General features: G+C 42.7%; 1 protein-coding gene across 3 annotated transcripts in view; it reads left to right on the top strand.

Annotated features, from left to right (window-relative positions):
- The window catches only part of LOC110368210 (NLR family CARD domain-containing protein 3-like), a 48818-nt gene that overhangs the window by 9577 nt on the left and 19443 nt on the right, over nucleotides 1-19798 (top strand). The window contains exons 6-7 of one of the 3 annotated variants that reach the window (XM_036129795.1): nucleotides 36-1824; nucleotides 2110-2481. In XM_036129795.1, coding sequence (XP_035985688.1) covers nucleotides 36-1824; nucleotides 2110-2164 — 1844 coding nt within the window. In that variant the 3' untranslated portion in view covers nucleotides 2165-2481. Of the gene's footprint in view, nucleotides 1-35; nucleotides 1825-2109; nucleotides 2482-19798 lie in introns of those variants that run through there. The other 2 variants (XM_036129793.1, XM_036129794.1) reach the window with 2 other exon arrangements.

A 19798-nucleotide genomic window follows, 5' to 3' on the forward strand; every position in this document is an offset into this window, starting at 1 on the left:
TTTTTCCTTCAGTTGTCTTTTCTTCTCTGTTCCAGCAGATGTTGGTCTGCAGGAGGTTCTAGAGGAACATAAGATCAGTCTGAGGAGGAGATGTGAACGTGTGACTGAAGGAAGTGATGAACCAGGAAGTAGAACCCTCCTCAACAGGATCTACACTGATCTCTACATCACAGAGGGACAGAGTGAAGAGGTTAATACCCAACATGAGGTGAAGCAGCTGGAGAGAGCTTCCAGGATCCAGAACCTCCATGACTCTCCAATCAGGTGCCACGACATCTTTAAAGCCTTACCTGGCCAAGATGGAGCCATCAGAGTGGTTCTGACCAACGGCGTCGCTGGTGTTGGAAAAACCTTCTCAGTGCAGAAGTTCACTCTGGACTGGGCCGAGGGCTTGGAGAACCAAGATGTCCGTGTGGTGGTTCTGCTGTCGTTCAGGGAGCTGAACCTGATCAGAGGTGAGCAGCACAGTCTTCTCACGCTGCTCCATGTTTTCCATCCAACCCTCCAGAAGCTCCCAGCAGAGCAGCTGGCTGCCCACAAACTTCTCTTCATCTTTGACGGCCTGGATGAAAGCAGACTTTCTCTGGACTTCAACCACAGTCGGCTTGTTTCTGACGTCACACAGAAGTCATCAGTCGACGTTCTGCTGACAAACCTCATCAGGGGGAACCTGCTTCCCTCGGCTCTGGTCTGGATCACCTCCAGACCTGCAGCGGCCAATCAGATCCCTCCTTCATGTGTTGCCAGGGTAACAGAGGTACGAGGCTTCACCGACGCCCAGAAGGAGGAGTACTTCAGGAGGAGGTTCAGTGATGAAGAGCTGTCCAGCAGAATCATCTCCCACATCAAGACCTCCAGGAGCCTCCACATCATGTGTGGAATCCCAGTCTTCTGCTGGATCACTGCTACGGTTCTGGAGAACATGTTGACCACAGAGCAGAGAGGAGAGCTGCCCAAGACCATGACTGACATGTACTCTCACTTCCTGCTGGTCCAGACCAGGAGGAAGAAGAACAAGTACCAGGAAGGACATGGTAGGAGTCCACAGGAGCTGATGGAGGCTGACAGGGAAGTTCTCCTGAAGCTGGGGAGGCTGGCGTTAGAACATCTGGAGAAAGGAAACATCATGTTCTACCAAGAAGACCTGGAGCAGTGTGGTCTGGATGTCACAGAGGCCTCGGTGTACTCAGGAGTTTGTACAGAGATCTTCAAGAGAGAGAGCGTGATGTTCCAGAAAGCAGTCTACTGCTTTGTTCATCTGAGCATTCAGGAGTTTCTGGCTGCAGTCTACATGTTCCACTGCTTCACCAGCAGGAACACAGAGGTGATGAAGAAGTTCCTGGGGAGGAAATACAGTGAAACATCTCTGAAGGACTTCATGAAGAGCATCATGGATAAATCCCTCAGAAGTAAAAATGGCCACCTGGACCTGTTTGCTCGCTTCCTTCATGGCCTCTCTGTGGAGTCCAACCAGAGACTCTTAGGAGGCCTGCTGGGTCAGACAGAGAACAGTCCAGAAACCATCCAGGAAGTGATCAACAATCTAAAGAATAAAAGAACACAGGCATCTCCAGACAGACAAATCAACATCTTCCACTGTCTGATGGAGATGAAGGACCTCTCAGTTTTTCAGGAGATCCAAAAGTTCCTGAAATCAGAGAAAAGATCAAAGAAGGAGCTTTCTATGATCCAGTGTTCAGCTCTGGCCTTCATGCTGCAGATGTCAGAGGAGGTTCTGGATGAGTTGGACCTGGAGAAGTACAACACAACAGCAGCAGGACGACTGAGACTGATTCCAGCTGTGAGGAACTGCAGAAAGGCTCGGTGAGTCCAGATGTCTTCATTGAGTGATGCTGATTCAGCACTATTGTCATCCTGTTTATTCTTCATTATTCAAGTTGCTTCTGGACGTTTTTGGGTCTTTATCTACAAACATTTTATCTCTCTGTCCTCTGCAGGACGTTCATTATTTCCTTGCTTCCTTCCTCTCTAATCCATTCATCCTCACCTTATCTCTACTCATCTGTTCTCCTCACATCTCTTCATCCTCCCAGTTTAATGTTCTTCATCCCCTCATTATTGCATTCTTCCCTCTTCCACCTTCCACAGCTTCCTCCTCAAGCCACCTTCAACCTGCTCCTCTTTCTGCATCTCTTTTGTCTAATCTACCTGCTCCATCCTGTTCTGGTCTCCTACATCTGGGGTCCCCACAGTGGATCATTTCATGTGGAGTGAGGGAAGTGATGTTAGAAACCATCACAGGTTTGACATCAGTGACCTTGGCTGAGTTAAAGGAGGGAACAAGGTTTCACTCTCTGCTGATCTCAGTTGTGGATAACTGACCTGTTTTAGACATAGTTTGAAATGTAGAGGGTAAAAATGTGCTGCATAGGTAAAGCAACCATGATTGCTTTATTGTCTCTGTAATTGGAGATGTAAATGATTAATTGATCATTTTGAACTCTCAGCTAAGGGGATGAGTGCGGACTTTCATGGAAGTGGAAAAAAGAGGAAAAAGGCATTACTATTCAAAGAGTGACAATTGGACTTAGAGGGAAGCGATGTATCAGGAAGTGAGTTTGAAGGAATGGAAGTTGATGTGGGGAAAAAAAGAAAAAAGATAGAATATAGTAATGGTCTACTGATGCAGGTTTTTAAGGCTGATTATTTTGACATCAGGTAAACCGATACCAGATACGTGGGGCAGGTTTTTTTTTTTTTGGTCAATTCTTGAACCCAATATTGCTTTTTCTTCTATTTACATGATAAGAATGACAAAATGATAACAAATGTTACACAAGTGTCAATTTATGCAAAAAAATAAACATCAACCCAAGCTCTAGAAGTTTTTTTACTTTCCATTATAAACAATTTTAGGTCACATTTCAGGCCTTCCAACCACAGCAAGTCGACTTGGAGACATCTTTTCACAAGGCTGACTGTCTCTGATTGGCTAAGGGGTGGAGTCACATTTTGCGTAACAGTACGCCAGAACTTTAATCAGACCATATTTAAATGGTAAATGGCGCTTTTCCAGTCATGCTGACTACTCAAAGCGCTGTACACTCATTCATACATTCATACACCAAAACGCAGCTCGGTAGGCAACTTGGGTTCAGTCCTCTGAAAAACACTCTGCTATCTGAATAAACTCAAACCTTAAAACATTTTCAATAGTAATAAGTGAATACATGATAAATGCAATAAACATAAAACATGTACAGAATAATAAAAATAACTCTAACATGAAGAGTGATTGTCACAACCCCATCTGTACCAGTACCACAATCCGTATCATCGGGTCCTTTGGGTATGCACAAACACAATAACTTCCGGGTCACCATTGAACATGCTATATTATTTAAAAAAAGGATAAAAGTATTTCCATCCTTTCCTACAAAATGCTATGGTTCACTTTATAACAACTGCAATTAAGTTGTATGAAAAATATGTTAGAAAATAGTTTATTAAACTTGAATGAGCTGAAACAAATTTATGCTGTCAATGCGCCCTTTGGTGGACTTATGACGTACAATAGATAACAAAATTGTAACGAACCGTAGTTACGATTATAACTACGGTTCTATGAATCCCTACTGACCGCAGGAGGCGGTGCTTAAAGCACTGGATAACGATTACCAACAGAGTCCTGAGGAATCACACACCGAAAAAAACAAACCCCGAAAGTATGCCCACCTCACTGGGATGAGAATGTGTGCGGGGATAGGATCCCCTCCAATGGGTGAAAGGCGGCCAAGTTAATCCTGTAAATCCTAACAAAGGTATTCGGGGATGACCAAGAGGCTGCTGTCGTACGCTTGTTCTACCACGTCCACAATCCAACACGCAAGACGCTGTTTAGAAAGGGCCTGCCCCTTCCTGGGGCCCCAGGAAGGGGCAGGCCCTTTATGAAATAATAAAGACCAAGACCAAGTAAACAAACAGACTGTCAGACTGCAGCAGAGAAGCTGTGAGTCTGACATATGCCTCCAGTGCCCGAACAGGGCAGAAAGGCTGATCAGGGCCATCCGCATCAAGGCAAGTTAGCTGAAGGGACACAGTGTTGCTCGCAGACGAGGCCACAGTGAGTAACACCAGAACCAGCTGGGTTCCAACGGCAACAGGAGTCGTGATCACACATGTAGCTCACCCACCTGCTTCACCGGAACCATGGCTAGGAAAAAGCTGTCTTTTTTGACACACACTCAAGGCTCGCCTTGAGTGTGTGCGCCCTCGACATGCTGAGGCGATGGACAAGCAGTCATAGTGAGGTTGTCCATCGTGATTCCAAGAAACGTGACCTGTTGAGATGAAACTAAGTTGCACTTCTGCCAGTTCACACAAAGACCCAATAGGTCTATATGATTGAGTAATGCGCTTGTGTCTGCATCCGCTTGAGCTTCTGTGGGCGCACAGATGAGCTAATTGTCAGAGTAAGGCAGGATATATAACCCCTTGTCCTACAGAGGACACAGGGCCACAGCCATGCACCAAGTGAACACACGTGGGGACAGAGAGAGACCGAATGGAAGAAGTCTGAACGGAAAATGCTTGCCTTAAAATGCAAAGCGGAGAAACTGCCAATGATGTGGTGCAATTGGGACATGAATGTATGCGTCCCTCAAGTCGACCAAAGTGAGCCAGTCGCCTGGAGATTGTCTGAAGCACATCCTTGATGCTCAACATGTGGAAAGGGATGGTCTGAAAACATTCAGACCCCTCAGGTCCAAAATTGGGTGGAGTCTGCCAGTCTTTTTTGGGACTAGAAAATACTTTGAATAAAAGCCCCCTGGATCCCGCAGGGGGTTGACAGGCAACATAGCACGCTTGGCCATCAAGGTGTCCATCTCAAAGCTCAGAGTCTGAGCCTCTAACTGGTCATGAATCACCGTCATCCTGACTCGACCAGGGACAGGAGGTTGGCAGCGGCACTGTAGCGTGGAACCCCGGGTAAGTGTAGACACCACGGGAGCGGTCCAGCAATTGAGCTGGTCCAGGGTAAAGTGTCTCACCGCCAGCTCAGTGATGTCATTTCCGAGCCCCCCTGCCCTTAAGAGGGCCGAAGGGTTGCCGAGTGAACTGCCGGGGTTGAGAAGCGATGTGAGCCCGACCCTTGGGTAGATCCCACTGGCCATGAGCAGGTCTTGCAGCAGGCCCTGCAGCAGGCCGTGGCTTCCCCATGGAGGGTGTAGTCGGGACAGGATAAGTGTGTGAAAGAGACCCAGAGGCACTCCCAGCAGGATGCTGCAATCGTCTGCGATGAAGACCGGCCAACTGCTGCCTGGTACGAGAAGCCTGGGCCGACCGCTCCAAGGCTGCAAGCGCAGCAGAGCCAAACAGCTCCCCAGGAACCACTGGATGGCTCATCAGGGTCCTTCTACAGGCTTCGTTTTGAGGAGACTGAGCCAGCCAAACTTAGCGGCATGTCTGAACAAGGGTAGACAAGACATGGCCAGTTTCCCTTGTCAAAAGATCAAACGTATGAAGCGATGCGTCCATCAACCCCTGAGTAGGCGCAACAATCGCAAAGCCCTCCAAAAAGGCTGAAAGACCCAGTAATAAATGCAACAGTGAGTTACCAAGTCGCCCCAAACGAGACCCGGAGTCATAGGCCCTACAGAGCAGATCATCAGTCACACGACACTGAGGACAAGGACATCTGGCATTAGCTCTCAAAACCTCATCTGGTGCCACAATGAGGGATGCTATGGCAGGTTTGACAGAAGGCATATGGCCCAAGCCAAACTTGGCCGCATCTTGCATGGCCACCGTGCCCTGCCATCAGAGGTCGCCTGTGAGAAGGCCTTAGTGTCGGCCCAACAGGCACGAACCTCCTTCACATATTTGGCACATGGGGGAACCAAAAAGGACGACCTAGTAGTAGGACGTCGAAAGAAAGCACTGGTAGCCACAGTTCAGTTCTGTGGAGCATCTAGCTGCACCTGGGCAAGAGCAGTTCTCAAAGCGCCCACTATCACACCATCCTCTTCTGACTGAGAGCCGGAAGAGATACGCGAACTGGCTGCCGACAGATGCGAGCCAGAATCAAACTGATTTTGAAAATCAGTGCCAGATTCTGCAAGGGATATAGCATTGTCCTCTAAAGCAGTTTTGTGTGGAGCTCCACCTGGGAACAGGGAAGCTTTCTAGATGTGACATTGCCTGGGCATAGAGGAGAGCAGCAACACATGCATGTGTCTTTATGTCAGCAGGAAGCACAACGAGATGGAAGCAAGTGGTGGCTTACAATTTATTGTCATTAATTGGGGAGTCCAAATCTAACTATGTGGGGCTTTTGGAGTGGGCTACAACAACATTTATATCCATCACCAAGCAAAAGACCAAATAAAAGGCTGGAAATGTTGACAAAATGTTGAACATCAAATAAGGCCTTCAGTCTGGTCCAGAAAACTAAGAAGCTTTTCCAAACAAGGTCCGGAGGATCCTTCTCCGAGCTCCCAAATGCAACAGATATTCTACAGAAAGAAGCAAGTCTGTTAGAAAGCATGCTCCCTTCATGCCAGGATCTGCAAAGAAAAATAACCAGCTTTATAAAAATGCTAAAATAATTTAAAACCAATTAATTTAATGCCCTGCATTAAATACCGACTTTGTTCAAACATCATGATTAAGCTCTTATTTTGGAGGACAGAAAATGGCACCTTGTTACGTTGGTGATCACCTGTAACATCAGGAGTTCATTGAAGTCAACCTCATGTGTTTAACTGAAAAATATGAAATCATTACTCATCTTCCCTATCAGTTTTCTGCACTGTTAATAACCCCATTTATGCTGCCATCTCTGATGTCTGTAAAATAATCTATAAATCAAACTAAATTAACCATTTCAACCTGACAGAACAAAAGCTAAACATGTTTTCTAGTTGAGATGTTTTAGTAACTGGAATTAAAATAATTAAAAAATTGTGGACACAGTGACAAGTAGAAACTTTCTTCTGGAGAATCATTTTGTCCTCTGCCTCTCTGTCTACACACATTCAGTCTCACTGGGATTCATTTTAAGCTCAGACATCTAAAAAAAAAAAAAAAAAAAAAAAGCATAAACTTTTATACTGCAAACTGTGCCAAATACTTAAAAAAGCTGAATTAGACTGACTGAAACAGACCGTTGTAACCCGGATAAATAAGAGATGCAGTAAAAAGTCCATGAAGTAAACAAGAAGCTATTTATTTAAACATGAATCAAATAAACAGCTACATTCATTAACACAAGAAATAGTTTAAAATTGTTAAATTTGTTTATTATTGCTTCATTAAAAGTGTTCATCTTTAAAATGTGTTAACAATGTGTTTAAACATCTCTTTGCATAGTTGTAGTTCATTTTAATAACGGTAAATGTGAGAAATGTATTATCCTACGCAGAGGCACACTGCATGAAAAGTGAGATTTTCGTCCCCGTAAACTACCGCAGATCTCCCTGATTTTCGGCAGTTAACGACAATTTGCAACCCGCGCTTGTCGCCGTTTGTCAGTGCCACAAATTGTCGGAACCGGACTATGACGTATGTGGAGAGCGATCAGCTGTACTAATGGCCCTAATTAGCATATGAATGCAGCGAACCCGCACGGCTGGCCAGGTCTGGCTTGAATAACCTACTCAGTATTGGCTGAAACCACTATTTTTAAATAAGTAAAATCGCTCGTGATTGGCAGCAAAACCACACGTGGCCAGGCCAGGCTTGAATAAAATCGCTCGTGATTGGTATATATATATATATATATATATATATATATATATATATATATATATATATATTTATTCATATTATGCTGTATATTCATGTTATCCTACACTACTACACTATTATTAGGCCAGGAAGATGTTTATGCAAAGAAAGAGCTTTATTAAAACAAACACAACTATATACAACGCGAGGATCTGCCCACACATAGGTATCCAAAAATTACAACTCCGTGAACTGTCCGTTTGCCTCCTCGGGGTTGGAGGTAACTGGCGGCGTTCTTTCCGAGGCAGGTCCGTTGTGCAGACGCCTACTGTGCGTGGCTCTGTACTTCGGCGTTGCCTCTAACCGGGACTGCAGCTTCACACAGAGTTCAGAGAGATCCAGCCTACGCAATGACGGCGGCCGTACAATCCATCCAGAGACCCCGCCAACGACGCCATCTTCTTCGCCAGACACGAGGTCGACGGTGGTGGACTTCTAGAGTTCCACTTCCACATCCGCCTGCACACTCTGCCCCAATTCCAGCAGCTGTAAAAAAAATAAAAAAATAAAAATAAAAAATAAAAAATTTAAAAAATGAATAAGTACTGTGCGATGGGATGCACTGCGTATGGACACAACACATCTATCAATGCACCTGAAAAATAGTCACCAAATAAAGTCTTACCCTCTTTTTTCTAGCTCGACTCCGAGCTGAACTCTTGGCAGCTTCAGCTCCTGCGTACCGTCTCATAATACGTCTTACAAGCGGCTGGAAAACAATTAAATGAGAGTGGTATGAATAAAAATCAAAAGCAAGTCACAGTAACAAGGAAGGAGAAAACAGTAAAACAAGTCACTTACACACAATGTCGTCTTTATCAACATTGTGTAAATCTGGACTTGTAGTTATTGCTCCGAGCAAATAGGAGGTCACCGCCTCAGTATGAGGCGAGATTAGTCTGCGAAAACAAAATGTACAGTTATGATCGGTATCTATCCGTATCTATTTCCTTTTACCGCAGAATGAAAGCATATTCTTTAAATCTTACCCTTGCTCCGGTTCATAGTGCCTGCAATTTGTCTCCGAGTTGTGAAGACGGCGTACTGCTTACTGAGAATCACAAAAAATACACTTTAATAAAGCTTGTTCTTGCAAGTTGAAGGCGAGTTGAACACGAGTCGTCTAGCCATTGATCACTTACCAGCAGTTGTGGTTTTATTTCATCTTCAGGAGCGGAGCGCTCAGCACGTTTTTCTTTTCTTCTTCTTCTTCTTTTTCTTCTTCTTCTTCTTCTTCTCTTCTATCATGGCGGATCGCAAGCAACTTTAAGGTGCATACCGCCACCTACTGTTCATGAGTGTGTAGCAACACTGTTTTACATCTATTAAATTCTATTTGTTAATTTTGTATTCTGAAGATAATAAATAATAAATAAATAATGCTTTCCTTAATCTATAAATATCCTTTATATTTCCTTTATTTCCCAATAATCCTTTAAGACTCCATTCTTGGCCTGTCCTTTTATTCCCAACAAGTTTGTAAAATTGTTGAACTTACATTTTCATCCATACTACCTTTAATTTTCATCCAATATACTAAACCTAATTTCATTCTTCTGAATTCCAGTGGAGTTTCTCCAGTCTCTACTAAAAGAGCGTTGATAGGTGTTGTTTTCACTGCTCCTGTGAATATACGTAAAGCCCTACTTTGTAATCCATCTATTCTTTGTAATGTTGTTTTAGCTGCTGCTCCATAAATGAAACTGCCATAATTTATTATTGATCTCATGAGAGCCCTATATATGTTTAATAATGATTGTCTATCTGCACCCCAATTATTTCCAGCCACAGCCTTCAATAAATTTATAACTTCTAACTAAATAACACATTTTACGAAGTGGTCAGTCCACAAGTGAAAAACCAGGAGACTTGTTGATGAAACTTCTGGCCGTGATGCTTTTGTCATGGCAATCAACCTTCAAGATTTCTGACAATGCCATCACGTCACTTCTTCTGTGCATCAAACATTTCATGTGGATACTTGGAAATGTTGTCTGTGTGTGCTAATTCCCTCACTGCCTTTGCAAGCAATATTCCAAAGACTTTATTCTCCTTGAGGAAATGGACTGGTGTCCTCTGTGACAACTTCTTACAGTATGTGGTTTGTCCAAAATGTATGACAGTATACATGCTTACTGAAACCTACGAGCCCAGACGGGATGGCACAAAGGTTTGTAAGACTTGTGGTCACATACCATTCTACAATCACCCACAGCTAAAGTCAGCATTAAGGAAGAAATGTGGCTCTGTCTTGCTAAGAAAGGCGAAACCTCCCCCTGCAACACTGATTTGCGTTTGTATAGCTCACAGCATTTTCATTTACATGTTAAAGCCTCCCCTAGAATTAGGAGGAGGGGGTCATGGGGGTACCACTGCCTACGAAAGCCCACGTCAATTTCTGACAATTCATGGCAGTTTTCGGTGTTGCCTGCAAATTACCGTGAACAGCTGTTAACCTGAACTTCCACGACAATATACAGTGCCGCATAGTGACGAAAATCACACTTTTCATGCAGTGGCAGTCAGTGAATGTATCATGAGTTTGGGTGAGAGAGCGCAGCACGAGAAGCCACAGAGATCCGGTTCGGCGGCCATAAGCCAACATCTCCATGTTAAACTGGCTTGTTTTTGGACTATAAACAGTAATTTTTGCCGTGGTTTGTCCCCACGATAATCCACAGTGAGTAAGTGTGCTTAAGTCCGAGGTAGAAGACAGAGAAATTTCTATTTAAAGCTTTTTGGACTGTGTTTTACCGCTAGCTTAGCATAGCAGCTAGCCGATGCTAACAAGCTGGCAAATGGACATAGCTCTCAACTCTCACGCATTGACCGTGTGACACACGCATTTCACTAACTCCACACGCTCACACGCAACACATGACATTTCACACGCAAACATGGAATTTCTCACGCATAAAAATCACAAAGCCCATCTGGGCTGCGGACCACAAAACTCCGCCTTCTGCTGAGCTGTTTCAGCTTCTTTCACAGCTTGTGGCCATCAGTAATTCCTGCTGCAGTTCATGTTAACAGAGCAGCAGGAAGAGTGATCAGAATTATGAATAATTTTAGTCTTAACAGTGGTGAAAGTGAGCCGGTAAGGTCCTGTACCGCGTACACAGGAAGGGAGGGGGCGGGGGGAGAACTGCTGCCAGATGACCGGTTCATTCAGAAACACTCATGGCTGCAAGCTGGATAATAAAACAGTTCTGCTAACCAGATGCAGTTTAAAACGCCACTTGGTCTGTTTATACGTTTCGTTTTTATTAATTCTGCATTTTTTAACTACATGCACCGTATTTCTGTGCCTCCGCGCTTGCCCCCCCCCCCCCCCTTCCCTCGGAGCAGGTGCTTTTATCACCGTTCACCATTCAAAACGTGAATCACTACGTTTAATGTCCTCACATCGGCAGCAACGTGTGCCAGTTAAAGTCAATAGGAGAGTTACTAGCGGTGTTTCATGCTATTTTTTAACAACATTGAATCAGTGGCGCTTCGGTGGGCTGCTGCCTCGCGCATTAATTCAGGTGCGCACTTTTAAGGGTCATTTTAAAGAACTTGTAACATCAGGGGCTTCATCTCAGATCTGTTAGTACCCCTGTTCCCTTTATAGGAGCCCTTTACAGTAATTATGCATTTTCCCCATTGTTTATCCGTTGCACGCAGCGCACGGGGGTAAAATCCGCCCACCTCACCGCCCAGAGCGCACTGACGAGAGCAATAGAGATTTTACTTGTCAGCGCGGCGACTGACTGAGAAACCTGTCGCTGTGAAAGGTGATGAGAATGTTACAAACTGTAACAGTCTAGAAGTGCATTGAGCTGAAAAGAGGGATACACCAGCAGCTGGATCGTGCGTAAAGACGCACCAACCCATAGATGAATGTGTAACAGTGTAATAATTCGGTCAATAACTTAAAACTACTTAATTTTATTCAGTATTATTTGAACAATTGTGTATTTTTTATGTCTTAATCCATTAACTGAACAATAAAGTATTAATATGTCTTTTTCTCTTTTTAACAAAAGTAATACATGTCTACTTCATTGTCTGGGGGATAAAAATGAGATGGAGTTGACTCCACCGGCTCTTCCAGGGTCCGGTTAGCCCCGCCCCCAAACAAGCCCTGCCCCCAAATTAGCATAATCTCACTCTTAACTTTTGATAAAAGCTGAGAGGTCTGCTAATGGACTCTAGGCTGCCGTTCGCTAACTCAGCTGGACATAGGAGCTTGTAGAGCATCTTACATGGAATCAGCTTATAGAGTCAGTTAAAAGAAATGTAAAAAAGTAAATAATGTGTTTAAATGTCTAACTGGACAGGATTGGGGGGGGGGCAGTGAGAAGATAATTGATGGGGATTTATCAGGCTCTAATGAGACCAACCCTGGATTCCGGTTACATAAAATTCATGTCAGCAGCTGAAAGCCACTTAATGGCGTACCGCAAGCGAGCTATTTTTAGAAACGTAACGTCACGATGACGTTACATCACGTGGTACGCAGTAGGACAAGCTTGCATAGTCCGCCGCTGTTTCGCTGTTAAAGAGACGTGCATTACTCTTGGTTTTACTCGGTAAACGACTGCTTTTTCCAAATCTAAGACCATGGTTCTTAAACATTGTTGCTATGGAACGTGCAACAGCGACTCGAGTTACGCTGATCGGCCGCATATGAAGGATGTTTTCTTCAAGACTGCCAAGGAGAAATGTGTGCGCTGGGTACACCGGTGCGGTCGGCCTACATATATAGCAAGCATTTTGTTGGAGGAAAGGGCCCAACCGAAGAACATCCTGTCCCAATTCCAGCGACATCAAGTAGTGAACAGGTAAGAGTATTTTGGTGGCCGACATGTTAATATTGAAGCGCCTACTACCATGACAGTATATAGGCTATCATGGTAGCAGGCGCTAACTTGATACCCAGCTACCAGGATAGCTTACTCAAAAACATTTCAAATAAGACAAACATTAAACATATACCGATTCCTGGACGGTGATTACAAACAAAAAAACGGCTGATGACGCCATGACCGCCGCGCAGGAAAAAAAAACAAACAAAGCTTACCGTTCGATCAACTCGGCCCGTTTTCCGGTCTTTTTAAGCCCTCGACACTCAAGCCATCGTTTGAGCTGAAGGTTGGTGTGTTCTTCGACAGTTGGACCAGTAATCCGTGCGCCTGGAACATCGTCTTGGGAAAGTTTAACGGCTGCAAAGTCGGTCATATCGCTGGTTCTGTTGCGCGTGTAATAGCTGGTTGCTACGGGCGTTCTCTACCTGTATGCCCTACCTAAGCGGCAAAAGGGGCGTTGCTCTTGAGTCGGTGACGTCACGTGCGCGGTATGCCATTAAGCTTGATTAAGAACAATCTGAATGTCTGTGTATGCTGTGGAGCTTTTAGGACATCTGTAGCTACCTTACAGGTTGAGAATGGAGAACTTCAGCTGAGGCTAAGAAGATTAAACTTGATTGAGCTGTTCATATAATTAGAATATTATGAAAAAGTAGAGTTTTTCCCCCACTAATTCCATTCAAAAAGTAAAACTTGTATATTATATTCTTTCATTACACACAAACAGGCACATTTCAAGTGTTTATTTCTTTAAATTTTAATTGATATCACTGATAACTACTGAAAACCCCAGATTCAGTATCTCAGAGAATAAGAATAGAATCAGAGCAACCTGGGCTCTCATAACACCTGAGCAGCGCCACAGACTGGTCGACTCCAGGCCTTGCAGCATTGCTGCAGTAATCCAGGGAAAAGGAGCCCCAACTAATTATTGAGTGCTGTACATGATCACAGTTTTCATGTTCTCACTTGTCAGTTGACCAACATTTGGGGTTTTCATTTGTTATAATCATTGAAATTAAAAGGGATAAACACAGGGTTTCCACGGGTCATTAAAAAACAATAAAAGTCATTATATTATTATTATTTTTAAATTAAGGCCTTAAATGCCATTAAAAGTCATTAAATGTGATTATTGATAGCTTTAAATGCCTTATTTTTTTTCTAAAAAAAAATGCGTTCATAAAAAAAATGTCGTCAGATATATTATATCAGATATAACTGATTCAGCAGCAGAGCCAAACACACTGAACTGCTTCCGGTTGATCGCAAAGCCGTATGTTTTTACTATGTTCGGAAAAGAAGCACGAGGCGGAGAAAGAGTTAGAGAATGGGGGGAAAATGGGTGAAAAACAAGGAATTCGGGACGTGGCTGCAGCCTGTCGACGGTAAAGATGACGAAGGATTTTGCCGTGTTTGTAAAAAAATGAAGCTTTGCACAATGGGTGTCAATGCTTCACGATCTCACATGAAGTGAGACAAGCAGTGGTGTAGTCCAGGGTATACGCTGGTATACGGCATATAGCCACTTATTTTTCAGTCAGCATTGCGTATACCAACTTCTGGAGCGATATTTGTGCATTTTGTTTGAGCGCGCAGTGAGACAGGTACTCAGCGTTTAAACATCACGCGCGCGCTCAACTCTGATAAACTAGGGTGACCAGACGTCCCCGATTTCCGGGGACTGTCCCCGTTTTGGACCACCTGTCCCCGGCTAAAGCTGTCCCCGGAAATGTCCCCGATTTTACCGAGGGGGAATAAGTGTTGCGGTAGCTGCGTGCGCTGCGCGCACCACTAGATGGCGGTAATGATCCTTTTGGATGTCAGATGCCATTAAAACACAAAGAGGAAGAAGAAGAAGAAGAAGAAGAAGAAGAAGAACGCACCACTTTTAAAACAGAAGAAGAAGAAGAAGTGGAACTTCGTTGTTACAAGGGGAGCTGCCCTGTGTCATGGTAAGTATTTGGATCGGGCTGATCCTGTGATAAATGTTTGTTTTTTGTCCAAGTTAAAAATTATCAATAAAAAGTAAGACAAGACCACGAGTTGCTGCTCACATCAGTAAAATACACTTGGATAAAATGTAACAGAATAATTGAAAACTCTTTGTAAACCGCTAAACTGGTACGCTGGTTCTTCAGGGATCAACAAGGGTTCCTCTAAAGATGTTTTAGAACTGATTGGAAATCTTTAGTTTATATTTCAGATAGTTGGAAGTAGAGTTATTACTAGATGTTTTGCTGATTTATGAGCATAGACTTCCAGGCTTAGGTTTAGCTTTTCTACTGCTCACTTTGGATATATGAAAGCTCCTCATGAAAAAATAGGAGTCAGTACCAGGAGAACTGAATGAGAAAAGATCTACATGATCTGAGAACGATGGAGGAAGAGATAACCACCTGTTTAATGTCCATTTATGTCTTTTTTGCTTGTAGCTCCTAATATTGTGGTAATTAGATTTGTAGTATTTAATTAGATGATATAATAATAAAAATAATAACTGGAAGTTTTCATGTTGTAGATTCTAATGTTTTTGGAACTGATTTTAATTATATAATGTCTGTTTTAGAATAATGTAAGATTGATACAAGAGGAGAGAGGAAGAGGATAGGAAGTCAGAAAGGAGATTAAATGGGTGGAGGAAAATAGGAACACTGATGGAAAGAACACTTGATGAGAAGAGATAAAATTTTACTTAGAGTATTATTAAAGTTCAAGTGATAAAGCGTTGACATGATTTAAGTGATAAAGTAACGTATTGAGTAATGTAGTGTGTGAAGTATACTATGTAAAACAGAGTGACTCAGGTTTGAGTTGAGAAGCCTAATTGTCTGAGGATATAACCTCTTTGAGTCTCTGCACTGAACATGAGTTTCACTGCACTTTCCTAGCTGTGGCAGAAAGAAGAGGCGGATTAGTTGTATCTTTTTCTTGTGTCTTAAAAATGTCTGTTCTGCCCATAATAAATCCTTTTCTCCTCTTATTTTATCCAGACCTCTGGATACCGTGGCTGATGGCTCTTCAGACACAGAACGCCTTGAAGAAACCAGAGATGATCTCATGTTAGCTGACTCACTGACCGGAGTTAACTTACCTTATAGGAGCAAAAACAATATACTGGCACATCAACCACTACCATAAACATAATGTAGTTATACACACGTTGTGTAAGTTTATACATGCTCATGCTGCACACTGATCCAAGGGGTCTCCAAGTCTGTGCCTTTGTTTCACCTCACATCACCACAACCCATTTTCTTGTCCCAAACAGGCTCCATGCACAGCTCCACTTCTTCCTGAAGCTCAGCAGCTCCTGATTAATCCAGGTGTGTCTGACTTCAGTAACCAGCCAGACACACCTGGATTAATCAGCTTGTCCAGTAAAGAAAGAAAGGAAACAAAGGAGCTGCTGAGGTTCAGAAAGTAGTGGAGCTGTGCTTATAGCCCATTATGGAAAGAAATTAATCTGCTTATTTGACATGCACAGGCCCCTGATGTGGCCAGTTTACAGTAAGAAACATGTATCACCCTTTACCTGTGGGCTTGACCTCTACTTCTTTTTGATGTTAATGCAGAAAACCTATTGCTCATAGGTATGTAGACATGAGCAGAATAAGTATTTTGCACTTTTTTAAAAGGTTGAGGAACTCTGTCTTCACAGAGAGCCACAGTCTAAATGTTTGTATTTACTGGTTTTTCTTTTCCTTATGTCACTCTCCCCTTAGGAGGTGGCAGAGCTCTTTGGGCTACACAAAATTGAAAAACCCTGCTAACCACCTTAGACCCCTCCACTCCCACCCCCATCACTTTGCCCCAACCCAAAGACACAGTTCTAGTTTTCTATTAACACTATTTATTAATTTTATTAATCTTAGGATATACTAAAAGTGTGGAGAGGCACATTCCTGGCTTTTACACTTGATTTTTGTTGTTTAAATATTAATAAATATGTAAAAATAAATGAAACCATTACTGTCCCTGTTTCCTAATTTCGTCTTGATGAGATGTATTGATTTTTACCCACAAGCAAGAAATGTCCCCAGATTTGATTTCAGAAATCTGGTCACCTTATGATAAACTCTTCTCAATCCACTATCCTCCTCGCGCTTAGTTCCATGTCTGCTCGCGCGCTCGACCCAATCCTTCCACACTCAACACAGCTGTGCGCTCGCTCGGCTGTTTCTCCCATAGACATAATATATAATGTCTATGGTTTCTCCGCTCGCTCGACTCTGTCTGTGCGCTCCTGACTTCAAAAACTGTCCACCTCACCAGCCAATCACAGACAGGTTTCTTTCCATTCAATCAGAGTATGGCTTGCAAATACTGCATTCAGTTCCTTAAATGATAAAAATGACTTAACTGAGGTCCCTTTTTGACTGAGGTTCTTTTTTTGAAGTTTAAAATTTCTCTCTCTCTCTCTCTCTCTCTCTCTCTCTCTCTCTCTCTCTCTCTCTCTCTCTCTCGATAGATACGCTGTTATACATGAATGGGTACTTGTTGATGGCATTAAATTAAAGTTACTCATTCCTGTATAAACTCTGAAACACTTGAAATGCGTATATCAGTCTGTGTGTGATGAAAGAATATAATATACTGGTCCTTCTCAAAATATTAGCATATTGTGATAGAGTTCATTATTTTCCATAATGTAATGATAAATCTTGAACATTCTTATATTTTAGATTCATTGCACACTAACTGAAATATTTCAGGTCTTTTATTGTCTTAATACGGATGATTTTGGCCTACAGCTCATGAAAACCCAGAATTCCTATCTCACAGAATTAGCATATTTCATCCGACCAATAAAAGAAAAGTGTTCTTAATACAAAAAAAGTGAACCTTTAAATAATTATGTGCAGTTATGCACTCAATACTTGGTCGGGAATCCTTTTGCAGAAATGATTGCTTCAATGCGGCGTGGCATGGATGCAATCAGCCTGTGGCACTGCTGAGGTGTTATGGAGGCCCAGGATGCTTCCATAGCGGCCTTTAGCTCATCCAGAGTGTTGGGTCTTGCGTCTCTCAACTCTCTCTTCACAATATCCCACAGATTCTCTGTGGGGTTCAGGTCAGGAGAGTTGGCAGGCCGATTGAGCACAGTGATACCATGGTCAGTAAACCATTTACCAGTGGTTTTGGCACTTTGAACAGGTGCGAGGTCGTGCTGAAAAATGAAATCTTCATCTCCGTAAAGCTTTTCAGCAGATGGAAGCATGAAGTGCTCCAAAATCTGCTGATAGCTAGCTGCATTGACCCTGCCCTTGATAAAACCCAGTGGACCAACACCAGCAGCTGACATGGCACCCCAGACCATCACTGACTGTGGCTACTTGACACGAGACTTCTGGCATTTTGGCATTACCTTCTCCCCAGTCTTCCTCCAGACTCTGGCACCTTGATTTCCAAATGACATGCAAAATTTGCTTTCATCCGAAAAAAGTACTTTGGACCACTGAGCAACAGTTCAGTGCTGCTTCTCTGTAGCCCAGGTCAGGCGCCTCTGCCAGGCTGGGAGTTTTAAAGGCCTCAGGAATCTTTTGCAGATGTTTAGAGTTAATTTGTTGATTCAGATGATTAGGTTCATAGCTCGTTTAGAGACCCTTTTCATGATATGCTAATGTAACCAGGATAATTTTTCTATATTAGATTCAGTTTATTTTATTTTCCATTTTTTAGATTTAATTTTATTTATTTTTAGCTAAAGGTTTAATTAAAATCCTCCTTTCCTTAATTTATTCAACACTAACCAAGTGAGAACAATATTGTTCTTGTGCGGTTTTGACGTCATGTGACAGCTGCACGGCAGCGTCCTAAATTGACAGCTGCGGCTTATATGGCTGCTAATCGCACCTTAGGTAGAAAAATGCTGTAGGACCCTGACGTACAGGTAGGCTTCTGGTCTGTTTTCAAGCGGTTTTAAGATATCTATTGTATATCTTCAATCGTGTGCCTCTGTTAACTTGCAGACGTGTGATCAATCAACCTAACGTTATAAAGATCACGGTTGGTCAAGAGGGAACTGGTGAGTGTTTGCTCGGGAGCTAGCACTAGCCTCCCCAGCCTGTTTTGGTTATACACCGATCTAAATTGAAATGCTTACCGAAACTACTGTTGTGTAGAAATACTGTTTTGCATAAGTTGCATTTAACTATTATGTAAACTCCTGCAATTATAAGAAAATACATGTACATGTAAATTGATTACTTAGGCCTGTTTACACAGGCCAGGTATATTGCAGATCCCCCCGCTCCAGGCGTGGCTAAAGGGTCTAGGATACAGCAAAGATTGTCTGGCTTCATGCTGACCAGACTGGCGAGCTAACTGTTTAGCGGATCCGGAAATACATCACCTACTATCTGAGAAACCTCTTCCGAACTGTTTGGAGATTCAGCCCAAAAAGTTTTCACTGAAGGAACTGGATTATTATTATTATTTTTTGTGTTTTCCCTTTCATCATCAACAAAGACTGGTTGACTTCCTTGGTTTAAGGAATCCTTTTGGACTTTAAAATTATGGACTAACTTGTGTATATATCGTAAATATTAATACAACTCACCAATTTTGCACCATCAAACTGTCTCTGTGTTTTACAATTTGCCACCTCCTCCAGCAGACGAACCTAGTCTTTAAGAAATCATGTGGGTTGACCTAGAATGCAACTTGGGTTACACTAATTTTGTGAGATAGGAATTTTGGGTTTTCATGAGCTGTAAGCCAAAATCATCTGTATTAAGGCAATAAAAGACCTGAAATATTTCAGTTGGTGTGCAATGAATCTAAAATATATGAATGTTCAAGTTTGATCAAAAATAATGAACTTTATCACAATATGCTAAAATTTTGAAAAGGACCTGTACATGTTCCACTTTTTGAATGGAATTACTGAAAAAAGGAAACATTTTCATGATATTCTAATTATGTGACCAGCTCCTGTATTTCCTATCAGGGGCCAAGCTTGTTCTGTAAATCATCACGTCTGATAAAGTTACCTCTGGGGTCCAGTGTATATCACAGTGAAGTGATCTGAAGGTCCTGAGAACAGACATGTTCATCCACCTTGAAACCAGTGTTAAAATAATAAAAGTACTTGACTGATTGCCAGTGTGTATCAGTGGTATTTTAATGCAGGACAATTAAAAAATACCAAAACACACAGATAATAAAACAGAATCATAGAGAAAACTCACTGGTTT

Source organism: Fundulus heteroclitus, unplaced genomic scaffold, assembly GCF_011125445.2.
Source record: "Fundulus heteroclitus isolate FHET01 unplaced genomic scaffold, MU-UCD_Fhet_4.1 scaffold_219, whole genome shotgun sequence".
NCBI classification, from domain to species: Eukaryota; Metazoa; Chordata; class Actinopteri; order Cyprinodontiformes; family Fundulidae; genus Fundulus; species Fundulus heteroclitus.